This window comes from Schistocerca serialis, chromosome 3, assembly GCF_023864345.2.
Source record: "Schistocerca serialis cubense isolate TAMUIC-IGC-003099 chromosome 3, iqSchSeri2.2, whole genome shotgun sequence".
Classification (NCBI taxonomy): domain Eukaryota; kingdom Metazoa; phylum Arthropoda; class Insecta; order Orthoptera; family Acrididae; genus Schistocerca; species Schistocerca serialis.
Genome location: NC_064640.1, coordinates 100351552 through 100378254, shown reverse-complemented (window position 1 = coordinate 100378254; position 26703 = coordinate 100351552). Strand labels below are relative to the sequence as shown.

Sequence of the window (26703 nt, the reverse complement as noted above, 5' to 3'; positions counted from 1 at the left end):
TCCTTTCCACTCTACGTGACCATCTCCTTCTCCCCTCCATCTATCTCCTCCTCCCCCTTCTCTCTGTCCATCTCGTCCTCCCTCTGTCTGTCCACCTCCCCCTCTCCCCTCCCCCTCCCCCCGCCCCCACATACAGTATTGCTTTCCAGGTAATAAGTAACATATGTATCAAATTTTGCTGAAATTTATCTAGGGCATTAGAAAGAGATGTTTAACATATACGTATGCGACATATATTGCACACATATAAGTTCCTGAGTTATGCTTCAGTGCCATCCCCTTTTAATTTCCACCCCTGTAGAATGTAGATGCCTCTTAAGCCCACAGTGCTTCGTTCCAGATTGTAAGAAATCAGTAACCTCCGATTCTTTAAACAGTCGAACTTTCCTTACTGAAACACCTTCGAACTTTTGATTGTTTTACAAATGAGTTAATGTACTAAATAGCTGACGTTAAGTACGTAAGCGCGAAAATGCTTAGAAAAGATTGACATTATCCTTAAAATTTGTTGCAAGTCACTAATGCTCTCATTCTCATATACTGGATGAATATATTCTGGGTATTTGCACGCAGTGCGTTGGGCATTTCTTCACCCCTACTCCTTTGAGAGGTAGGCAACGGCCTTGCCGCAGTGGATACCCCGGTTCCTGTGAGATCACCGAAGTTAAGCACTGTCGGGCGTAGTCGGCATTTGGATGAGTGACCATCCAGGCCGCCATGCACTCAGCATCTTGATGCCAATTGAGGAGCTACTCGACCGATTAGTAGCGGCTTCGGTCAAGAATATCATCTTACGACCGGGAGAGCGATGTGCTGACCCCAAGCCCCTCCTATCCGCATCCTCCACTGAGGATGACACGGCGGTCGGATGGTCCTAGTAGGCCACTCGTGGCCTGAAGACGGAGTGAGTACTCCTTTGAGAGGTAGGTCGATCTTGCTTCCACAGCGCTTCTTTCGAGACAGGAAGTGATATATGTATCAAGTTTAGTTGAAATCTATCAATTAGTTTAGGAGATGTTGAACGTACGTAGATATATGCATCCCTTTTTTATAAGATATAGAGAAGGCAAGAGTTATAGTGTGCAACACGTATAATAGGCAAATAATATTTCACGAACAAACCATTACCAAGAGGTGTTCAGTTTTCATTTTCCGCTTGTTGCATTTATGCGCTGGTCGTATAACGTATCGCGCGGCGCGCCGGCTTGTGAAACAAGGAGGTACACCAGACCAGAATCGAATCCATGAGGGGGATAGGTGACGGTGGGCTGTTATGCTGGCCAAGCTGAATGTGGTTTTTGGCAGTTCTCCACGCTTGTTTAGGTAAACGCTGGATTGGTTCACAATTTCTTCCCCAGAGAAAACGATACGCAAACAGTTAAAATATGTTACCACAAACAAAAAACTTTGTACGATCCACAGGTAGGTGACCTACACGACTTCCCTTCCTTAGGTTACCCTGACGACTGTGGCATCAGCAAGGTTGTCTGGCCACGTAGTTAAGTAATAAAACAAAGTTTTTCGCGGCATGAATGCGCTATGGAAAAGAAGAAGGAGGAGACTTTTTGCACTCATGCTCAGAGAATGAAATGGAGCCACCATTTAGATATTCTTGTTTGCCTAAGGACATCACACACATCCACGCCCGAGGCAGGATCGGAATCTGTGACCGCAGCAGCAGCGCGGTTCTGCACTGAAGCGCATGCATTGACTATCAAGCCTAAAGACAGTACGAAGATTGACATCTGTCACGTGTGGCGCGGAAACCACCAAAAAAATGTTCAAAAGTGTGTGAAACCTTATTGGACTTAACTGCTAAGGTCATCAGTCCCTAAGCTTACACACTACTTAACCTAAATTATCCTACGGACAAACACATACACACACCCATGCCCGAGGGAGCACTCGAACCTCCGCCCTGACCAGCCGCACAGTCCATGACTGCAGCGCCCCAGACCGCTCGGCTAATCCCGCGCGGCCGGAAACCATCCACCATGGTTTTAATAGGAGCGCTATATCTCCACTGTCTGTATTTGTAGTTAATTTGCTCATGAGGGTAGTTTTGTTATCCTAGTATACAGGAGCCAATGTATTTTTCCTACTAAAATGAATGAACGTTGACATAAATCTGTGGTCTTCTGTCACCGGTGTCAGTCGCATTATCCTTCTGCGTGTTTTGCCACTTTCCATCTTATAACACACTTAAAATTATAAAATACACTGCCGGACAAAAGTGATGAAGCACCCAGAAGACATGGTGGGATGTCAATGTAATTGCGTACACGTACACACGGTCGGTGGGTATGTTCAGTATATGAATAGAGTTTCAATTCTCTGTGACAGGTAGAACAGCCAGCAGTTCATACTAGTAGTGTTGTTCGTGTTTAGTGCTGTAACCGCCTTGATAGGGTACATAACCGGCTTGAACAGCGTCAGATGTTGAGTGATTACTGTGAAGTACACGGAGATGCTGCATACTGTAGTGACACAGCGTTATGAGAACGTGTCAGAGTTTGAAATGAGCCTCATTGGGGGTCTCCACGTGTCCCGTTACGCGAATCGTGCAGTATCCTGATTTTCGGTCTTTTGGATGCGGCAGCGGCTTAATGTTCGACCGCATGGGAGCGTGAGGGCAAGTATACTCGTCATCAAGGTTCCAGTCGACCACACTGACTACCGCAAGGGAGGAGAGTTGCGTACCAAGAGTACCGTAACGCCCTTAAATCTGCGTGTGCCATCCGAGAAAAAGAATGTCTCCCGGCAACATTCCAAAATATTGGTCAGTGACTAGCAACAGCCCGACAACGGTTATTACCGTCCCGTGTGAAGGCTGCTGTTAACATCACAACACAAACGGCTGTGTTTGGAGAGGTGCTGTGACCCGGAAGATTGATCAGCTGATGAATGGCGTCACACTGTGTTCAGCGATAAATCGCGATTCTGCACGAGCCCCGAATGACCATCGTCGGCGAGAGTCGCGGTGACCTTGCGAGAACTCCCATTCTTTCAGTGTTTTGGAGAGGCACAGCGGTGTTACTCCAGGTGTCATGATATCCTCGTGCGTTATCTCTCGTGCGACAGTATTCTGGTTCCATTATTCAATAGAACATTGCTCGTCCACGCGTGAGACGTGAGACAGTATTGTGGTTCCATTTTTCAACAGAACAATGTTCGTCCCCGCGTGACTCGTGCGACAGTATTGTGGTTCCATTTTTCAACAAGACAATGCTCGTCCACGTATGACACGTGCGACAGTATTGTGGTTCCATTTTTCAACAGAACATTGCTCGTCCACGCGTGACTGGTGCGACAGTATTGTGGTTCCATTTTTCAACAGGACAATGCTCGTCCACGCTTGACACGTGCAACAGTATTGTGGTTCCATTTTTCAACAGAACATTGCTCGTCCACGCGTGACACGTGCGACAGTATTGTGGTTCCATTTTTCAACAGAACAATGCTCGTCCACGCGTGACTCGTGCGACAGTATTGTGGTTCCATTTTTCAACAGAACAATGCTCGTCCACGTATGACACGTGCGACAGTACTGTGGTTCCATTTTTCAACAGGACAATGCTCCTCCACGCGTGACACGTATCTCTATGAACTGTCTGTGTGTGAGGCACTCTCGTGACCAGCAAGATCGGCATATCTCTCCCAGTGAGAACATGTGTGGGACCAGCACGTACGTCAACTCCGTCCCAGTGCCAGTATCCAAGATATCAAGGACCATTAACAACAGCTGTCGGCCAGATTGCCTCAGGAAAGGATACGTGAGCTTTGTGCTTGCATCCAGAGCAGAGAAGGTGCAACATCATACCGATATGTGGGCTCGTACTGCCAAACTCTTTGTAAGTCTGGCTCGATTTGTAATCACTGAAATAACATTATATATCCTCTCAACCAGCGAAATTCAACTTCGTTTCGTTTTATTTATTTATTTATTTTTGTTAGGGAGTGTACTAAAATAACCGACGTTTCGAAGGCATCGCAGAGCCATTTCTCAAGGTATAGACTAGGCGAATCGAGAGAAAGTTAAACTCTCAATCTGAATAGTTGCACGTTGCTTTGAACGCTGATACTCGTTTGCTATATCTTTACTTCACCACGATTTCTCCTCGTCAGTATTTAACAGAGATTCTAGTTTCCAATCTGTTTGAATGCATAAACTTTTTCGCCATGAGTTACAGAAAACTACGCAAGGTAAAGCGAAAATAAGGAATAGGTCTTTCATTCTGCGTGGTGGAGTACACTGAGGTGACAAAAGTGATTGGATGCCTTCCGATATCATGTCGGATCTCCTTTTGCCCGGCGTAGAGCAGAAGCTAGACGTGCTAGACGTGGTATGGACTCATCAAGTCGTTGGCAGTCCCCTGCAGAAATATTGAGCCGGGCTGCCTCTACTGCGAAAGCGTTGCCGGCGCAGGATTTTTTGCACCAACTAACATCTCTATTACGTCCCATAATTGTTCGATGGGATACATTTCGGGCGACCTGGGTGGACAGATAATTCGCTCGAATTGTCCAGAATGTTCTTCAAACAAATTGCGAACAATTGTAGCCAGCTGACATGGTGCATTGTCAACCATGAAAATTCCATCGTTGTTTGGGAACATTAAGTCCATAAATGGCTGAAAATGGTATCCAACTACCCGAACATAACCATTTCAAGCCAACGATCTATTCAGTTGGACCTGACGACCCAGTCCATTCCATGTAAACACAGCCCACGTTATTATTGATCCACCACCAGCTTGCACAATATCTTGTTGACGACTTGCGGCCATGGTTTCGTGGTTTCTACGCCACACTCGAACCCTAGCTCCAGCTCTTACAAACTGACCAGGCCGTGTAGGGTCCAACCGATATGGTTACGAGCCCGGGAAGGGCGTTGCAGGAGATGTCACGGCGTGACATCGTGCGTACAAAATCGATTTCTGCGATGACTTCACGCAGTGTTGCTTATCTGTTAGCACTGACAACTCTACGGAAACACCGCTGCTCTAGATCGTTGAGTGAAGGCTACCGATCACTGCGATGTCCGTGGTGGGAAGTAATGCCTGAAATTTGGTATTCTCGGTACACTCTTGAAACTGTGGATCTCGGAGTATTCAATTCCCTAACGATTTCCGAAATGGAATGTCCCGTGCATCTACCTCCAACTACCATTCCATCGAGTTGCCATAGATCACTCCGTGCGGAGTAGTCGCGTGGTCTGGGGCGCCTTGCCACGGTTCGCGCGGCTCCCTCCGTCGGCGGTCGAGTCCTCCCTCGGGCATGGCTGTGTAATTGTTCTTAGAGTAAGTTAGTTCAAGTAGCGTGTAAGCCTAGGGACCGATGACCTCAGCAGTTTGGTTCCCATAGGAACTTACAACAAAATTCCAAAAAATAAATGACGTCAGAAATATTTTCACTTGAATCACCTGAGGACAAATGACTCTTCTACCAGCGCACTGCCCATTTATACTTTGTGGATGCTAATCAAGGGAAATATAAATTTAAATGGACGGGTAGAGAACTGAACCGCAGGTCTCCTGAATTCGAATCAAGTGTCTTCCCACTGCGCCAATCGGAGGCCAAGATGAGGGTATAGTCAAGAGAAAGCCTTCTTTGTTGAACAACGGATTTGTTGAAACTTATACACTGATACCGATTGTACTTCGAGTTTGAGGACATTCCAGAAAACGTTCGAATATTTTTTTCTGAAAATATGATACCATATCTCTAGCTGCAAGGGCTGCTAACAAGGGGGCCAGGACCACATAATATGTAGAACAATTTTGAGGTACTTGCTACAGGTCAACGCTCTTGATTTAAAAGAAATTCAATTAGAGACGTACAGACTATGACGCAGTGTACAACGAATTAAATAAGGTAATAAAATCATTCGTTAAGAGAGAGGGCAGATTTTTGGCCTAAGGATTCTTAGATTCAGAAATAACCCAGCTGATAGAAATTCGGATATGAATTAACGTCAAGTTCAGCGATATTAGGATAGAAATAAGAATCATGCAGGAAATGAACATAACGCGATGGGCAATGGCGGCACTGAGAAGCTTTCGATTTTGAAGGTGATTAATGTGTAGTTTCTAGAGACTCTTAGGAAAATAACACTTTAACATATATATGTTAAATGAGATAATGCATGGTAGGTGAGAAAAAGGGATGTCTGAGATCTTCTCAGACTGGCTAAAGAGTCATATTTTTTGTCTTGTATTTTAGGAGGCTGTTTCAAGGTGAAGTGGAAGTAGACGATACCAGCTCTCCAACCACTTATACGTATGAATTTGGTATAGAATATAAAGACTGACAGAATAATCATACGATATTTTAGTGTTGTTACCATCGTGAATTTTCTTCAAAAGGTGATGCAGTGATATAAAAAAAGTAATAAACAATTTATTTCATCGAGGTCACGGCGGCAGCATTAGGCCTTCTTTCCTTTGGTTTCTTATATGCTCTATATTTGAAGTACTTCGTACAAGCTGAATACAAAGAAGACAGTATAACTTCAAATAACATTAGGTTCGTACAGATTTTTCTAGTAATTCAGAGATAGTGGTACAAATTTTGTAAAGGGTGTCCCAAACTTTTGTGTTAAAAATTGTACAAACAAAAGAGGTTCCTAAACTGAAGACTTTCTGATAACAAACCATTGGTCGACAACGAATATTTACGGCTGTACGAGATTTGAATGAGAAACGAGTGCAGAAATATGCTTGTAAACTGGTTATGTTTCGACATCGATGTTGGTAGCGCTACGTTGAAAAACAAGCTTCATTATGATGTATTCAATACGAATTTTTTACTGTGGGGTTACTAACTTCGTTGATGTCAAAAATGTTTCACCTGCCCACACACAGACACCCTGTTAAGCCCTACCCCAACTGTTACGTTCCCATGATAACCCTCTTTCTGGCAGTGTTGGCTCATTCATCACTTCACTTATGTATGTCTCTATCTTAATCAATCAACAGGGGCCTGTATACTTTTTTAACTTATGCATCTGTCCCTATATCTTTATCTTTTGTGAAATATTCGTTTCCTATTTAATCTGTGCAATCTTTTACTTTATCATCAAATCCACCTTTTATATTTTAAATTATTTAACTGAATATATGTCTTTTACTATGTCAAACATTCATTTTGTCAACCGCCGTGTCCAATTTTATAATATGTTTCAAACTTTTTGCCGCTGAAGCCCTCCCACCACCAATATAGGACGAGGGGAATGAAATTACAATAAAGGGAAAAACACATGTTATCTCATAATCGTATCGTTTTAACAATTCTAAATTTAACTTTATTCGATGCTAAGCTGATTTTGCGTATATTCTGTGACGATGCCACTACGGCTCTGTGATATTTTAAGCGCAACTTTACACATCCATGATAGTAATGATTTTTCGTTATGGCATATGTCGTTGTTTTAAGATGCAATCTGTCCGCAAATCGTATTTCATTTCCCGTGTTTTGCAGCACATCTAATGGTGGTCATTGCTGACCGAAACTGGTAGTCTAAGGACCCAAAATTTTTTGATCATTGACGGAAATAAAAGAAATTTATTGACCGTCTTGTCTCACAGTGGAATAAATGTACGAAGAGTTTTGGCGATTAATTTTGGAATAATAAACAGTTTACGTATCTTTTCCATGTGTCTCGTTTTCATTTGACTGCCTCTTATAAGTTCACACAAACAGCTGTATCGGTCCAGAAAAATACGTCAACTTACTGACAGGTTACTGTGTAAAGGTTTATTGGTTCGTTTCCTTGTTGTTGCCATCTTTTTACGTCTCGACAGTGGGAGTATGGCATTTGTTATATGGCCAACTGTTTTAACGCACCTGTTTCCACGCACCGTAACATCCTGTGGCGCGGGCGCTCACGAGTCACGTATGCTTGTTTCATAAAATACACACACGCCTACCTCCGAGTGCGCTGCTTCGTGGTTTTATTGAATACGGGACTCAGAAGACAGATGACACCACCGAAGGCAAGACGTCCCCGCACAATAAAAGCACCTTCATTTGCATAATAGCTTTCTGAGTGATTTCCGAGGACCTCTCTGGCCAGCAGTAGCTGCAGCCACGCTGTTGTCTCGGTATTACCTGACGCACTGCCTGTGTTGACTGTTTACTTACGTTTGATGCTGTATATTGTATACGCATTGCTTGAGGCATGCCATGTGTCGCGTCCAGATTCGTTATACATTCAGAACTAACAGCTGCTTCTTTAAATGCCACGTGTACAGCGTTTTATTGTGTGTTTTCGACATCCACATCAACCCAATACAGCGCACATTCAACAGAAATACATTAACGGAGTTTCCAAATGAAATTTATGCATGCAGGCGTGCGTGCGGCCGCACTTCTGTGTATGTGTGGGTGTGTGCATGCGCGCGCACGTTTTTCACGACGTACTGGCGAAAGGCTGAGTTAAATGCCGTTAGGCAGTTGGTCAGAATGGCTTGCAATGGCCAGAACCTTTTTTTTTTTTTTTTTTTTTTTTTTTTTTTTTTTTTTTTTTTTTTTTTTGCAAAATAGTCTTCAAAGTATTACTTTCAAGTAGCTTAGCTACATAGACAAATGGCCTTAAGATGAAATAATTAGATACAGCCTTGCAGTGCATCATAAATAAATTTTAGGAGGTCGCTGTAGACTGCAAATCTTATACAGGACAAGCAACTACAGCCACAACGAGGAGCGTCCGCATCGGAATAAGAAAACCTGTTGACAGTTTCAGGGCCAGCTCTTGGTTTCCGTGAAAAGGACACCCGATGTTACATCACGTACGAGGGCGTGCTGAAAATTAATGCCTCCGAATTTTTATGAGAAGCTCTTGAATCTTTTTAAATGAAAAAAGCGTTTTTGACACTGTATATCTTTAATTTTCGTGTTTACATATTTATTTGTCAACATCGTCACCCCGGCGACGAACACATTTCTCCCAACGAGAGACCGGTTTGTCGATATCGTCACTGTAAAATGTCTGAAAAAAAAATGTTCAAATGTGTGTGAAACCTCATGGGACTTAACTGCTAAGGTCATCAGTCCCTAAGCTTACACACTACTTAACCTAAATTATCCTAAGGACAAACACACACACACTCATGCCCAAGGGAGGACTCGAACCTCCGCCGGGACCAGCCGCACAGTCCATGACTGCAGCGCCTTAACCCTCGGCTAATCCCGCGCGGCTAAAACGTTTGACTTTGTTGACGGAGACGCAATCTCACCTCGACTTGTACCGCTTCATCACTATTAAAGCGAAGTTGTTGAAGGTGTTCTTAGAGTTTTGGAAACAGATGAAAATCGGGTGGCGACAAGTCGGGACTGAGTGGAGGATGATCGATGACAGCGAACCCACGGCAGATTGTTGCAGATGTCGTAGTACTTGTGTGTGATCTGCCATTGTCATGCTGAAGGGGATCGTGTCACATGTGAAGACGAACACTTCCAATTCGATACTCCATTACAGCGTGCTGTTTCTCACGCACCGTCATAGTTACATTACACATCACCCTGTAATTCGGCAGAGGGCTGCAAATATATAGAAACGAAGAATAAGGATGTAGAGTGCTAAGAACGATTGTCTTATTTAAAAAGCTTTAAGGGTTTTCACATAAAAAATCTTGAGATACTATTTCTCAGCACGCCTTCGTAGTATCAGATTCGGTTTGTGTAGACCGGATACACGGATTCAATAAAGAGAAAGAAATCCACAGTTTAGCGACAGCTACAAAAAAGCTTCTACTGGAATTTACTAGTTCTACATCGATAAATTATCAGAATTTTGAAAAACTTGTTCCTTACTGGCAAAATTAATATTTAACATTAGGCCTAAGTTGTCATGTTTGCTGTTTCAACAACATAGATTCATTTTAATATAAGGTAAATTACCCACCACGTTCTTACTGTAAAATATATTCTTTTGAAGTTTGTTTTCTTGTTTTCCTGTACATAATAATATTGTAAAGCGACTGCCATTTGTTGCCAACTATTGGCTCTTCAAGTCAAAAACGGATGGCTAAGTGAATAAATAGTAGAAGAACATTCATAGTTTGAGTTTTCATTCTTAAATGAGAACATCTGTCAATGGAGTATAACAGAAGAATCTATAAATGGGGTAAGAGGGCAGTGGGTAATACTTGGAGTCAATCTCGTGTGGCGACCGCTAGTTAATATTTGGTACGTTAGTCCGGTAGAAGAAGATGATCTGTCTTTCGTAGAGTGCACAGAAAATGTGTACCGCTGTATGGGCTATATAGAATTTTAAGAGTTTTTCGTGTATTGCAGTGCAAAAAGAAGGACCATTTTAATAAAACTATATCACATAGTTACAGGCAGGTGACACGTATAATACTGACACTCAGGTTTTCTTTCTTCTCAGTGACTATTAAAAGATAGTACACGTTGAAGCGCTGTAAGGATTTCTCCCAAGAATGGTTGGGCACATCGCGACCCATAGAGTTGACTTTTGTGGTAAGTTCCTATGGGACCAAACTGCTGAGGTCATCGGTCTCTAGGGTTACACACTATTTGATCTAACCTAAACTACCTCATGGTAAGGACAACACACACACCCATGCCTGACGGAGGACTCGAAGCTCTGACGATGGGAGCCTCGCGAACCGTGGCAAGACGTCCGAGACCGCGCGGCTACCCCGCGCGGCAAGGTTAATAGCTAATGCTATTCAGTGTTTCAAGTTACCCATATTGCTAGGAAGTTGTACAGTAGAGCCATGTCTTTCACATATATCCACAAGCAGAAATAGCTAGGAATGGATTCTGTGGATTTTGGTCAACAACGTCTTGAAGTCCACCTTCATCTAACCCATCGATCAAAACGATTTTCATTCGAAACAGTTCGAATCACCCCGAGCCAATTGGGCTGAGTTCTGTCTCCATGGAATACGAAACTGTCTGTATATGCTCTCAGTAAAAGGAGAAAAAGGAAAAGGTTTTCAGTTTTTTGCGATAGATTTTTCCTCTGTAAGCCCATCGTTACCCAGAAAACGTAAGATATTTGCCTTAAGGGAATCTTTTTAGTGTTTAGCTGTTTCAGTTGACATGCTGAACACAAAACCTGCGCGCTGTGACGATAGACATGGTCATTCGGCCGAACAACCACGTCCTAACTGAAAATTTTACCTGAGAGGAGGGTTCAGCCTGCTTCTATTACACTACTGGCCATTAATTGCTACACCAAGAAGAAATGCAGGTGATAAACGAGTATTCATTGGACAAATATATTATACTAGAACTGACGTGTGATTACATTTTCACGCGATTTGGGTACATAGATCCTGAGAAATCAGTACCCAGAAGAACCACCTCTGACCGTAATAACGGCCTTGATACGCCTGGGAAATGAGTCAAACAGAGCTTGGATGGAGAGTACAGGTACAGCTGCCCATGCAGCTTCAACACGATACCACAGTTCATCAAGAGTAGTGACTGGCGTATTGTGACGAGCCAGTTGCTCATCCACCATTGACCAGACGTTTTCAATTGGTGAGAGATCTGGAGAATGTGCTGGCCAGGGCAGCAGTCGAACATTTTCTGTATCCAGAAAGGTCCGTACAGGACCTGCAACATGAAGTCATACATTATTCTACTGGATCGAATGAAGGGTAGAGCCACGGGTCGTAAGACATCTGAAATGTAACGTCCACTGTTCAAAGTGCCGACAATGCGAACAAGAGGTGACCGAGACGTGTAACCAATGGCACCTCATACCATCACGCCGGGTGATACGCCAGTATGGCGATGACGAATACACGTTTCCAATGTGGGTTCATCGCGATGTTGCCAAACACGGATGCGACCATCATGATTCTGTAAACAGAACCTGGGTTCATCCGGAAAAATGACGTTTTGTCATTCGTGCACCCAGGTTCGTCGTTGAGTACACCATCGCAGGCGCTCCTGTCTGTCATGCAGTGTCAAGGGTATCCGCAGCCATGATCTCCGAGCTGATAGTCCATGCTGCTGCAAACGTCGTCGAACTGTTCGTGCAGATGGTTGTTGTCTTGCAAACGTCCCTATCTGTTGACTCAGGGATCGAGACGTGGCTGCACGATCCGTTACAGCCATGCGGATAAGATGCCTGTCATCTCGACTGCTAGTGATACGAGGCCGTTGGGATCCAGCACGGCGTTCCGTATTACCCTCCACCGATTCCATATTCTGCTAACAATCATTGGATCTCGACCAACGCGAGCAGCAATGTCGCGATACGATAAATCGAAATCGCGATAGGCTACAATCCGACCTTTATCAATGTCGGAAACGTGATGATACGCATTTCTCCTCCTTACACGAGGCATCACAACAACGTTTCACCAGGCAACGCCGGTCAACTGCTGTTTGTGTATGAGAAATCGGTTGGAAACTTTCCTCATGTCAGCACGTTGTAGGTGTCGCCACCGGCGCCAACCTTGTGTGAATGCTCTGAAAAGCTAATCATTTGCATATCACAGCATCTTCTTCCTGTCGGTTAAATTTCGCGTCTGTAGCACGTCATCTTCGTGGTGTAGCAGTTTTAATGGCCAGTAGTGTTGCCTCGAAGGGTTCCATCCATTTCACTTTGAAATTTTGGGTAAGCTATTGAAACAGCTGTGGTGTATCCGATTTAATGTGTAAATTACTTCTCAAAAACCAGCAGATAGTGAACGTAAGTACTGAAAGTTCGCAATGGCTAGGGATGTGAACTTAGGTAAACACTGCTGGAAAGCCTCTCTACGTCTTTCTCAGATTCGCGAGATCAGAGGACTTCTTCCTTCATAAATATGTCCAATACGTTGTAACTGTCGCAACCACCTTACAGCATTCTAGGGGAAAAGACGTGTACAGGTCGTTAAGACTTCTTCAAAAATCGTACTGTACTATGGGAACAAAATTAGTTCTTTGAATAACTGACAGATGTGAATGAGGTGGAATAACTTGTAGTGATGGTAAGTGACACATGTCGGCAGAACGCAACTAACTTTATTGGGAGTTTCTCACTCTGCACAGTAAAAATGTTTATGTCTGTTCCTTTGTTTCCGTTCATGTTGTGAGTGTTACCAAATTGTGATACTATTTGTGTGTGTGTGTGTGTGTTTGTGTGTGTGTGTGTGTGTGTGTGTGGATGAGTTAGTGGAATTAGTGAAATTGTCTTGTATTTTAGGTACAGGTGTAAGAGGAGAGGTGGGGGAGGGGGAGGTGTTGATTGCAATTTTTTGCAGTCAACAAGTAAGAAAGCTGAAAATAAAAGTCAAGAAACAGAAAAGAACAAACACCCAACTCAAGGACAAAATCACACGCAAACAATACGAGAACAGGAACAACACAAAGCGTGAAAGAAACAGAAAATAAAAGGTGATACACAATGAGATACTACCACAAGTAGACACACAAAATAATCAATATTTTCAAAAGACAAGACATAAATATAGCCCACCAAACCGACAACTAAATTCAGAAGTATTTCCCAAGAACAATAGGAAAAACTGATCTGTATCAGGAATCAGGAATATACCAACTGAAATGCAATACACATGGTGCCAGATACATAGGCCAAACCAGGAGGACATTTGATACCAGATACAAAGAACATTAAGAGCATGGAAGTATAGGACAAATCCTTCAACTTTTGCGGAACACCTACACCGAAACCAACATAAAATGACCATCAGAAACACAGACATGGAAATCATAGGGACAAACAACAACAAAAACACCTCCTCACCTTAAAAGAAAACTACCACATTCAAAAAACATAACAGAAATTAAACAACTCATAAATGATCAGACAAGCTTCGAAAACCACACACTCTTTAAATTTATTGACCACTTAATATAACATTAAATATACACATACAACCACAGGCTCCATAAATCACTACCATCTCCTTCCAGATCGGTCCTATAATCAACATTCGCACCCGTCCCCACCCACTCAAAAAAATAAAAGCTGCAACCATCGAAACAAGAAAAATAAGTCCCGTACATATGGGTCTGGAAACGCATAATTTCCGAGATAAACACGTGTTTATAGAAAGGACTGTGCGACGCTTGGTAGCAGGTATTAGCACTAATGTAGGGAGTTTGATGTGGTGGTCAATAATGGATAAACTGATTCACAAGGAAGGTATGTATTCTTAATTTATGAGTATTTCACTCAAATTGGCTGAATTATGATGAATTTATGTGTACTGCCACTATTAAACAACGCCATTGCCATCTAGCAGTGAATGGCAGAAATCCTTGTAATCTTTTGTGCATAGGCCACCAAATGGACTGCAATGCCAGACAGCAGGAGACCATCAGAAACTACCGCCAACGCCCTAAACGACCTTTGATGCAGAGCATAGCAGATATTAAGCTGATAACAACAGATTTTTTGTGCAGAGTTAATGTTTATGGTATGTTATGGGAAATAAATATTTTGTGCTACCCATGCAAAGCAGGGTGGGTCACAAATTACTTAATATTGTGAATTTGTGGTCGCATAATTACTGTGCCTACGAAGTTACATAAAACAATGGAAGTTAAATGTGTATCTCGCCCTATATGTCTCGCCTCAGTGTTCAGCAAGCTCTTGGAATCCATCCTTACCCGTCGCATCCATCACCACCTCCACCAACCCCACCTCCTCGCTAACACCCTCTGTGGCTTTTGACTTACCTTCTCTGCCGATAACAAAGTCCTATGCCTCACTCATCTTCCCTCCCTCCAGCTTAACTCCCGTTGCTACGTCATTTTTGTCCCCCTAGACCTCGAAAAGGCCTACGATGGTGTACATCATCCCAGTCTCCTGTTTAAACTCCAGCCTTATGCCCTTCCTATCAACTATGTCCATCTGATTGGTCTGATTGCCTCCTTCCTCTCCCACTGCCCCTCTTACATAACCATCCATAATGCTGATTCCCAACCATCCATAATGCTGATTCCCATATCTTCTACCCCTCCATGGGTGTACCCCAGGGCTCTGTCCTCTCCCCTCTCCTCTACCTCCTGTACACAGCCGATATGACCCAACTCCCCCTCCAGTCCACCTGCTGCAGTATGCCGATGACACCACCTTCCTTGCCATCGCTCCTAGCCTTCAACGGTACAATGCCTTCTCCAAAATCACCTTGACCTTTTTGCCACATGTAATAACCAGTGGCTCCTCAAAATCAATCCTCCCAAGACCCAGGCAATCATCATAGGTTGTACCACTCGCTCTTTCTGGCTCCTTGATTTTTCCCTTACTATATGCGCCCATAATTTCCACCTCTCCTCCACCCTCACCTACCTTGGACTAACCATTGACCGTCACCTCACCTGGATCCCATTGACCGTCACCTCACCTCGATCCCTCATCTCCGCTCTATCCAATCCAAAGCCCACAACTGCCTTCATCTCTTTAAACTTTTCTCTGGCCAGACATGTGGGTTGAACCCTTCTATCATCATCCACACCTACAAATCCTTGATTCGTCCCACCCTCTGTTATGCCAGTCCCACCTGTATCTCTCCCCCCCCCCCCCCCCCAAATTCTACAAGACCCTCCAGATCCTCAAGCGCCATGCACTCCACTTCATCTTCCCTATACATGTCTCAGCCCCCATGCAGATCCTCTATGATCTGATTCCTTTCCCCTCTTTGTTCCTTTTCCTCGAACATATCTGAGTCCTCTACACCTCCCACCGACTTAGTCCTCCCCATCCCCTAGTTGCTCCTCTCCTCTCCAACCCCCATCCACTGCTGTGCCTTCATCGTTGTGTCCCCCCTACCCAACACCTCTACACCCTTCATCTGCTCTCCCACTCTCCCCCTCCATTTATCCCTCCTATCAACTCTGATCCTCACCTCTCCCTCCCTCCCTCTGTCCTTTCCTGGGCTTCCTCTCCCCCCCTTCCATCCTGTTTCCTTTTCCCCCACCTACCTTCTCTTTGACTCCTTTCTCTCCCTCGAGTCCTTGTGGTTTCCTCTCCACTGCCTTCCCCACTCTTACTCACATCCGCCCTGCCCCCCCCCCCTTTTCAGTGTCCTCTCCCTCCATCGGCACTCCCCTTTTTTTTGCTTTTCTTCTTCTCCCCCCTTACTTCCCCCGCACCTGTCTGGGTCTTCCCCCCCTCCCCCCCCCCCCCCCAATATGCCATCGTACTCTATAGTGCAGTGTTTCTGTGAGTGTTCAGTGTTGTGCATCCCCCTTTTTATGTGTTGCAAATAGCCACCATGCTGTCGCTATGTGTGTTTTTAAGTGTTGTGAAGAGAAACCAGACTGTCTCGTGCTTTTTAACTGTACCTGTCTAATTATTATTTGTTTTAATCAGCACCACTGACGTTTATTTTTACATTTTCTTTGCAACTTTTTCGCCATATTTTAGTTTTTAACAGTAGCCCTTTTATCGCCTATATTTCACGTTATCTCCTTTGGATGAGGGAATCGAAATCCAATAAAGGAAAAAAAATGTGTATCCGTGAATTCATTAACTTGTTATTGAGCAAGGCAGTACAGTCATAAGACACTGGCCTCGCACTGGGGAGGATGGCGGTTGACTTCCCCGTCTGGCCATCCAGATGTAAGTCTTCTATGGTTTCTCTAAGTAGCTTAAAGCAAAAGCCAGGATGGTTCCTTTGAAAAGGACACGGCGAATTTCCTTCCTCACCTCCTCTTATTCGATGGGACATTAAATAGTACTCTTCCATCATCATCGTGTTCCTTAATGAAAGACTGATTGGTGTCTGAAGGACTGGAATAAGTGTAGGCAATTACTTTCTACTGGCGAAACTAAAATTGCGGGACAGGAAACAGTGTGCATGGCTCACTTGAAAATTGTGTGGCAAGTAATGTAGAAAGACGTGCGAAAACATTATGTGACATCGAACCACGATGATGGATGATAGTAAAGTAGAACAGTAAATACGCATACATGGCTATTTTACAAACTGAATGCTACATTTTTACACACAAAATGCTTATTATTGTATGGTTGTGGAGTAACTGACATTCTCATTATATTGAAAGTGATTCTATATTAACTTTTACAGATTTGAGAGTTATCTGTAATGATAAGTAGAATATTACCTCAAAATTCTGATATTATTGTTGTTCTGACCTTTTTTATCTGCGCTACAGATGTAACACCTGTGTATCTGCAGAAATGGCATAAACAAATAATTAACTTACTCAGCTTATGATGACCTTTGCCTGTAGAAACGTTCTTAGCATAAAAGTAACAACATAAGCTATGTACATAATTATCACTACTCAAGTAACTTACAGACCTGCAATTCATTGCCAACATTTGGTATTAAATTTACCGAGCTAAAAATAAATTAAGAAAAATTTGCGTCCAGATCCAAATTACGCTATTGCTAATAATTGAAATCGGTAGTTTTTCTTAACTGAAAGGTAGTCAGTAATTATGTTGAGCTGAATCAATTTTCCCCTCATAAAATAGGGGAAATCACACAAATAAAAATAAAACTATGTTATACAAATAAAATATACCGTTACTTACTGTATTATAGTATAACATAGCAATACATAAAATTCATTAATTTTCTGAAAAGCATTTTAGTTGTAAGACACCTCAATAAAGTTTTTACTATCAGCAGATAAATAAAGGCTGTAATAAAATGATAGATACCAAATTATAGAGAGACAGAAAGATCTGTATTAACCCGAAGCTTGTCATAATCTCCATATAGCTCTTCAGGCACAGTTAATTGCTTGCAGGAGGCAAAAAGCAACACGCAATCTAAAATTTGAGCTATTCAAAAACAGATGTACTGTTTTTGGAAAGATGAATTGTATATTGTGACGGCTGCAATTTATGGATTGTACAGCGAGACGTTTTTCAGGCTTTTTCAGTCATACGGCAGTCTGATACTGAGAACATGGGTGGCAATACAGAAGTACGAAAACAGCCCCCAATTAGTAATTTAAACATCGTCAAGGAAACTCATTTCGAGGTTCTTCTTCTCAAAAGCTCACTATTGTCGTTCACGTTTGTTTAAAAAATGTATATATACGAGCCTTGTTTTTCAGTAAGTACCGTTTTGGAATAAAAATAAAATAAGGAAACTTTTCCTAGAAATTTTATATTCACACGAAAGCCCGTTCTTTAATCTACTTTTCTACATAATTCCCGCTATCATTAAGGCTCTTACTGTATCGTACTACCACCATCGTATACCATGTTCGTAGAAATCTGCTGCCTGATCATAAAGTTCGAAAATTTAAACGTTCTGTAACAATTGAATAAAGCACACTTCTTGACACTTGAGGAAAGTCATCACAAAACGTCGAAATCGTAAAGCGTCTGTTCTCTCTCACTATACAAAAATGTCGCCAGTAATGACTGTAGGTCGTACATTCCGTCCCTCATTATGCACTTTCTTACGGACATCTGTAAAAGCTTATTCGGCAGATTCCTACGAGGATGGTATTCCAAGCTGGTTGCACGATACGATGTTGTTGTTGTTGTGGTGTTCAGTCCTGAGACTGGTTTGATGCAGCTCTCCATGCTACTCCATCCTGTGCAAGCCTCTTCATCTCCCAGTACCTACTGCAACCTACATCCTTCTGAATCTGTTTAGTGTATTCATCTCTTGGTCTCCCTCTACGATTTTTACCCTCCAAGCTGCCCTCCAATACTAAATTGGTGATCCCTTGATGCCTCAGAACATGTCCTACCAACCGATCCCTTCTTCTAGTCAAGTTGTGCCACAAACTCCTCTTCTCCCCAATCCTATTCAATACTTCCTCATTAGTTATGTGATCTACCCATCTAATCTTCAGCATTCTTCTGTAGCACCACATTTCGAAAGCTTCTATTCTCTTCTTGTCCAAACTATTCATCGTCCATGTTTCACTTCCATACATGGCTACACTCCATACAAATACTTTCAGAAATGACTTCCTGACACTTAAATCTATACTCGATGTTAACAAATTTCTCTTCTTCAGAAACGCTTTCCTTGCCATTGCCAGTCTACATTTTGTATCTTCTCTACTTCGACCATCATCAGTTATTTTGCTCCCCAAATAGCAAAACTCCTTTACTACTTTAAGTGTCTCATTTCCTAATCTAATTCCCTCAGCATCACCCGACTTAATTCGACTACATTCCATTATCCTCGTTTTGCTTTTGTTGATGTTCATCTTATATCCTCCTTTGTAGACACTGTCCATTTCATTCAACTGATCTTCCAAGTCCTTTGCTGTCTCTGACAGAATTACAATGTCATCGGCGAACCTTAAGGTTTTATTTCTTCTCCATGGATTTTAATACCTACTTCGAATTTTTCTTTTGTTTCCTTTACTGCTTGCTCAATATACAGATTGAGTAACATCGGGGAGAGGCTACAATCCTGTCTTACTCCCTTCCCAACCACTGCTTCCCTTTCATGTCCCTCGACTCTTATAACTGCCTTCTGGTTTCTGTACAAATTGTAAATAGCCTTTCGCTCCCTATAATTTACCCCTACCACATTTAGAATTTGAAAGAGAGTATTCCAGTCAACATTGTCAAAAGCTTTCTCTAAGTCTACAAACGCTAGAAACGTAGGTTTGCCTTTCCTTAATCTTTCTTCTACGATAAGTCGTAAGGTCAGTATTGCCTCACGTGCTCCGGTGTTTCTACGGAATCCAAACTGATCTTCCCCGAGGTCGGCTTCTACTAGTTTTTCCATTCGTCTGTAAAGAATTCGTGTTAGTATTTTGCAGCTGTGGCTTATTAAACTGATTGTTCAGTAATTTTCACATCTGTCAACACTTGCTTTCTTTGGGATTGGAATTATTATATTCTTCTTGAAGTCTGAGGGTATTTCGCCTGTCTCATACATCTTTATCACCAGATGGTAGAGTTTTGTCAGGACTGGCTCTCCCAAGGCCGTCAGTAGTTCTAATGGAATGTTGTCTACTCCCGGGGCCTTGTTTTGACTCAGGTCTTTCAGTGCTCTGTCAAACTCTTCACGTAGTATCGTATCTCCCATTTCATCTTCATCTACATCCTCTTCCATTTCCATAATATTGTCCTCAAGTACATCACACTTGTATAGACCCTCTATATACTCCTTCCACCTTTCTGCTTTCCCTTCTTTGCTTAGAACTGGGTTTCCATCTGAGCTCTTGATATTCATACAAGTCATTCTCTTATCTCCAAAGGTCTCTTTAATTTTCCTGTACGCAGTATCTATCTTACCCCTAGTGAGATAAGCCTCTACATCCTTACATTTGTCCTCTAGCCATCCCTGCTTAGCCATTTTGCACTTCCTGTCGATCTCATTTTTGAGACTTTTGTATTCCTTTTTGCCTGCTTCATTTACTGCATTTTTATATTTTCTCCTTTCGTCAATTAAATTCAATATTTCTTCTGTTACCCATACCTGCTTCGGTGTCGTTATATCAGGGTCAGTGGGTATATTTTTGGTTTACATGACGGTACATTTGCTTGCTCGTGTTGGCTTCTTTATTACAGGTGATTTTTTGTACCTCTTCCCGTCTGCAATTTTGTTGCTGGTTGCCATAGTAAGTATATCACCCTCTTTTTACCTACTTGATCCTCTGCTGCCTTCACTACTTCATCCCCCAAAGCTACCCATTCTTCTTCTACTGTATTTCTTTCCCCCATTACTGTCAATTGTTCCCTTATGCTCTCCCTGAAACTCTGTACAACCTCTGGTTCTTTCAGTTTATCCAGGTCCCATTTCCTTAAATTCCCACCTTTTTGCAGTTTGCCCGCATCTCGTGGTCGTGCGGTAGCGTTCTCGCTTCCCACGCCCGGGTTCCCGGGTTCGATTCCCGGCGGGGTCGGGGATTTTCTCTGCCTCGTGATGGCTGGGTGTTGTGTGCTGTCCTTAGGTTAGTTAGGTTTAAGTAGTTCTAAGTTTTAGGGGACTTATGACCACAGCAGTTGAGTCCCATAGTGCTCAGAGCCATTTGCACCATTTGTTTTGCAGTTTCTTCAGTTTTAATCTACAGGTCATAACCAATAGATTGTGGTCAGAGTCCACATCTGCCCCTGGAAATGTCTTACAATTTAAAACCTGGTTCCTAAATCTCTGTCTTACCATTATATAATCTATCTGATACCTTTTAGTATCTCCAGGGTTCTTCCATGTATACAACCTTCTTTCATGATTCTTAAACCAAGTGTTAGCTATGATTATGTTGTGCTCTGTGCAAAATTCTACCAGGTGGCTTCCTCTTTCATTTCTTAGCCCCAATCCATATTCACCTACTACGTTTCCTTCTCTCCCTTTTCCTACACTCGAATTCCAGTCACCCATGACTATTAAATTTTCGTCTCCCTTCACTATCTGAATAATTGCTTTTATTTCATCATACATTTCTTCAATTTCTTCGTCATCTGCAGATCTAGTTGGCATATAAACTTGTACTACTGTAGTAGGTGTGGGCTTCGTATCTATCTTGGCCACAATAATGCGTTCACTATGCTGTTTGTAGTAGCTTACCCGCGTTCCTATTTTCCTATTCATTATTAAACCTACTCCTGCATTACCCCTATTTGATTTTGTGTTTATAACCCTGTAGTCACCTGACCAGAAGTCTTGTTCCTCCTGCCACCCAACTTCACTAATTCCCACTATATCTAACTTTAACCTATCCATTTCCCTTTTTAAATTTTCTAACCTGCCTGCCCGATTAAGGGATCTGACATTCCACGCTCCGATCCGTAGAACGCCAGTTTTCTTTCTCCTGATAACGACATCCTCTTGAGTAGTCCCCGCCCGGATATCCGAATGGGGGACTATTTTACCTCCGGAATATTTTACCCAAGAGGACGCCATCATCATATAACCATACAGTAAAGCTGCATGCCCTCGGGAAAAATGACGCCTGTAGTTTCCCCTTGCTTTCAGCCGTTCGCAGTACCAGCACAGCAAGGCCGTTTTGGTTATTGTTACAAGGCCAGATCAGTCAATCATCCAAACTGTTGCCCTTGCAACTACTGAAAAGGCTGCTGCCCCTCTTCAGGAATCACACGTTTGTCTGGCCTCTCATCAGATACCCCTCCGTTGTGGTTGCACCTACGGTACGGCTACCTGTATCGCTGAGGCACGCAAGCCTCCCCACCAACGGCAAGGTCCATGGTTCATGGGGAGACACGATACGATAAGTACCTTAATATTGTTGGGAATAATGTAGAAATGTAGATTAAAGTATAGGCTTTCATGTAAAAACAAAATTGCCGAGAAAAGTCTACCTGTTTTGTTTAGAAATGGAACTGTCTTAAAAAGAAAAAAAAACACGCCTCGTACTTGAGGATAGCCCCTTCGACAAAACAGTATCTTCTTCTTCATTATTACCCATACCTGCTTCGGTGTCGTTATATCAGGGTCAGTGGGTATATTTTTGGTTTACATGACGGTACATTTGCTTGCTCGTGTTGGCTTCTTTATTACAGGTGATTTTTTGTACCTCTTCCCGTCTGCAATTTTGTTGCTGTTTGCCATAGTAAGTATATCACCGTATGTAAAAGCTGAATACTTTAGCTTATCACCTTTTCTTTGCATAACCAGAATTGTTATAAAGTAAAAACCACCACAAAGAGCAACAAAGCTGCACATAGCGAACCACACAAAAATGTCCCCAGTAATAAAGACGGCAGGCAGCAACACGAGCAACCAAATGTGCTACAAAGTAAAATAAAACGATGGTGAAACAGCACCAAAACTTGTGAGGAAAAGTGAGCAAGGAAAACATTGGCTTTTGCTCAAGGTGCAGTCCTCAAGTATATTTTATCGTCAACGATCTCACTCACGTACCTAAGTTTATGTATATGGGATGCGGATTTTATTTGGTGCTATTTTTAGTTTCGTTAAATACATGTTTCTCTCCCTCTTGGAGTGTTACATTCACGAAACTTCAAGAGAAACGCATGTGAACTCTTACACATTTTGCAAGCGCAAACTATCTTAGATGACATTTTTACTGTTGGTTCACTGGGTCTTTGCATATCTCTACGTAGTCATCAATGTGTAAAGTATTTCTCCGTATCAAGTTGCCGTACAAAGATGAGCCAATCCCGAAACCTGTCTGGTTAAATAAAGATCGAAGTACAGCTGTGGTAGCGCACAACAAGTTTTCCAAAAACATATTACGGCTGCTGTACACGATGTACAGTATAGTTTTAACTCTATTGATCTAGAAAAAACAAATGTAGAGGCTTGATTCTTAAGAGTGCAGAGTGCGTCTGTCCTCTGATGGAAGCATCACTCTATGAACGAGTCATCATTCTCCTACTCACATCGGAACTAGAAGTAACTCCTAGCCTTCCGTCAACTGTAAGTCTAAACAATTAAGATTTAAAACGACATTGTAGCTAGAAAGAACTGAAGGATAAATTATTTGGTGTTACACTAAAAAAATTATGATGTCCTAAAAGCGAAAGTGTCGTTAGGTGCTACTGAAGGAAATTCGCTATACCTGAGTTATGATTTTCCCCTCTTCATAATCTGAAAAATAGGCATTTTGTCTGTTGCTTCGCAAACCTGTATGATAAGCTCTAGGATCCGTAACGTTAAAATATTTCTTCCTGTGTTTTAAAAGCTACTACTCACAATCTAGAGTGAATGTCTTTAAAAAAATCCAACTGAGTATACTATACTTACTGCCTCGCTGTGGTATCTGCGCAGCTGAAAAGGAAAATAAACACGTTCACTTAAAATTGGTCAAACACAGACATCGAGTAAATATAGTAACACTTAGAGAAAAACAATTTCTATGCGCACATCAACGAATCTAATCTAAACATTACCACCAAATAATGAGTGCCGGTGATACAGGGAACTGAGAGCTCAGATCCGTGTGTCACTGGCGCACTTTTTCAACACACAACATACAACTATGACACCTAGAACATAAAAACTGACAGAATCAACATACAACTACATCAGAAACAATATAACACTGACATCACATAAATATATATTACGTCATGCCACGGTTCTTAAAACCAGTCTCCAAACACAAACATAAAATGACACAAATGAACTAATTGGATTCGTGGGTTAACCTATCATAGTGATACTGAATTCCTAACACGGTCAAGCTGCTCTGACCAAACATCGAGTAATGATTAAAATAACCTTCACAGTAATTAAACATGCAATCTGTACCATAATGCTGGTACTGCATTGTAGATACAAACAAACGCCATGCAAAGAAGCTATCTAGCACTTTTCTCGCCGATACACGCGCTGTTCAAATAGTTCTTCAAAGATACAGTTTCAGACCGTTTTTCACTTGCGTGAAACCGATCAGCACAAAACCCATTACAACGTAACTGATTATTTACCAATATACTTGCCTCTGCAGGCAATTGTCATAACAGATACACAAGCTATCACATTAACATACGCTATCTATGCAACCTAAACAGAACAGTTAGATCCAAACAAATAGTCTATATTGGGATTTCGGATCTCAGAGGAGCAGGATGCATCGCCTTGTGGTGGGATAAGGGAAAGCCTGCGCGTTCTCGTTCGTTTTCTTCAAAGTTATTCAGTGTCCGGCTATATGTAAAATACGAAGCAGTCCTCACGCGAGAGGCTCATTACTGAATGCAACACGAACTTATTATTATTTTTTTCCAAAACTGATATAGAGAAGCTCTACTGCCAACAGATGAGGAAAAGGAAAGGTTAGGGAAAGTTACAATATGATGGGGGCGTCCACGATGCACACCTGGGTAGCTCATGCAAAAATAAGCCACTGGACATCAAGGCAAGTCAAGACAGTAGCTAAGGGTCGGGGTTTCTAAGCGCAACCAGACTATGAGAGGGGAGAGAGAAAGAGAAAGAGAGAGAGAGAGAGAGTTCGGAAACTCAAGAAACTCACAAGCACGAAGACGAGGGTGTTTTCCTTCGTTTCGAGTTGACTGCTCTCACGTTAACATTGCGCATCTGGCAGTCTGCAATGGAAACAGAGAGTAGTCAAAATTTAGACAAGACAAGGATAGCTACAGAACAGCTAGCTATAAGTTTCATGACACTCGGAGTTTAGATAAGGTGCGTCATGGATTTCAAGCGTACAGTTAGGAAAGAGACTGTAGGTACCAACTGGCTCACTGTATCTCCCTTATTAATACCAGCCCAAGCGCCAAATTATTTTTAACAGTAACGTTGCGAAAAAAATCTTTTACTTTTTAATTACTGTCATTAGCATTAACACAGCTTGAATGCCATATATGGTACGTACTCGTATCTTATCCCGCGACGCGCTCATCAACGTTCCCATTTGAATCAGTTACAGGGAATATAGACAGTAACGCGATAATTAATTCGAGTGAGGTTTCACTTAGATAACAAATATTTTGACAGGGTCGGGGAAAAACTGAGTAAAGTGATACTGAGTGATGTACGTGATCTCTGATGTGCGAGTCTAGTGTTTGGACATACACCACTAGTATTCACATTACCAAACAATACTTATTACAGGTACACTTATAAATAGATACAAGGTGAGGTGCAAGCGCAAGGTTTGGGTAAACATAGCAACCGAAAAAAATTAAAACGCCAGAATCTTTCTCAATATTAAACACTCAAAATTTAGGATACGATACCAAACTTGTATATTAAGATAGGTTTTTTATATGCTGCATTCATACTGTGTTGTTTATTATGTGATTTAAGTGATGAACTTCAGAGCGTTTGGGAAGATGTTTGTTGTGTTACAGAAGAGATATCTATGATGAGATTCGGAGGTAAGAGAGGGTAAGGTTAGTGGAACATGCGAGTAATGTTACACTTGACTGCTACATAAATCGTAGCGTCTGGTAAAGTCTGTGTAACAGAGTTCATTGAACTCATCTGGAATAGCTTTTGTTTTTCGGTGCGTTCTTATAACAACCAGGCCAGGTAGACAATACGCGATTAGGGAGTGACGAACCCCATGAACAATGAACGGTAAAACTTTATCCGTGAACAGTCGCAAGCAGATTAAACAATTCCAGATAGCAAACGACCGATAGTGTCTCCTGTTACACAAGTCCCTACTTTTGCGATATTTGTGAACATACATACCCTGATCCCTAGCGATCTGATTTGTTATGTTTCAATCAGTATTTGACGGTGTTTGCTACTCGCGAGGAAAAATATCTGTAACACTTGCGAAAAGCTAAGTTCCAACTCAGATGAAAAATATATTTCCGAGAGACTCTGCCCCAATCTTATCAAAACCGCACTGCTTCATAACTGAGGAGCGTTGTACAGAATCTTCATCTTTCACATGAACGTTCTCAGTGCAAGTTTTTATGTGAAACTAAGAAGAACCTTGAATTTACTGGAAATGTGTGTTAAAGCGCTTAAAACATTGAGAGGATGACTGACTTAAAGTTGTTCAACTAAGCATCGGACTCGAATATAATTTACATTACACACATTCTAGTTATTTCCATATACCTCTGCAGCCTGCTAGTCAGCATAAAGAATGTCACTAGGGGCGTATTCTGTTCTGTCGTGTATTAAAATGTTTTTCCATTTCGTTTCTTCAAGTTTTGTAACTAAGTTTTCGCAAGATATTAAGCATCTCTATTTTATTGCTCACTAGATCCTTCTCACAATTAAACAATCCTGTGACCATTCATACTGCCCTTTGTGTGCGCTTCGTTTCCCTAGTGCGATGAGTCAATAGGGCTCCTGTACGTGAAGAATATACCAGTAGAGTTCGTGCAAACAGTTACTAAATATTTTTCTT

At 42.1% G+C, this 26703-nt stretch overlaps 1 protein-coding gene across 1 annotated transcript in view; it reads right to left on the bottom strand.

The window, feature by feature from the left end:
• The window catches only part of LOC126469766 (hepatocyte nuclear factor 6), a 593466-nt gene that overhangs the window by 107963 nt on the left and 458800 nt on the right, over positions 1–26703 (bottom strand). Inside the window, exon 3 of the mRNA XM_050096989.1 lies at positions 23619–23642. Coding sequence (XP_049952946.1) covers positions 23619–23642 — 24 coding nt within the window. The remainder of the gene's footprint in view (positions 1–23618; positions 23643–26703) is intronic.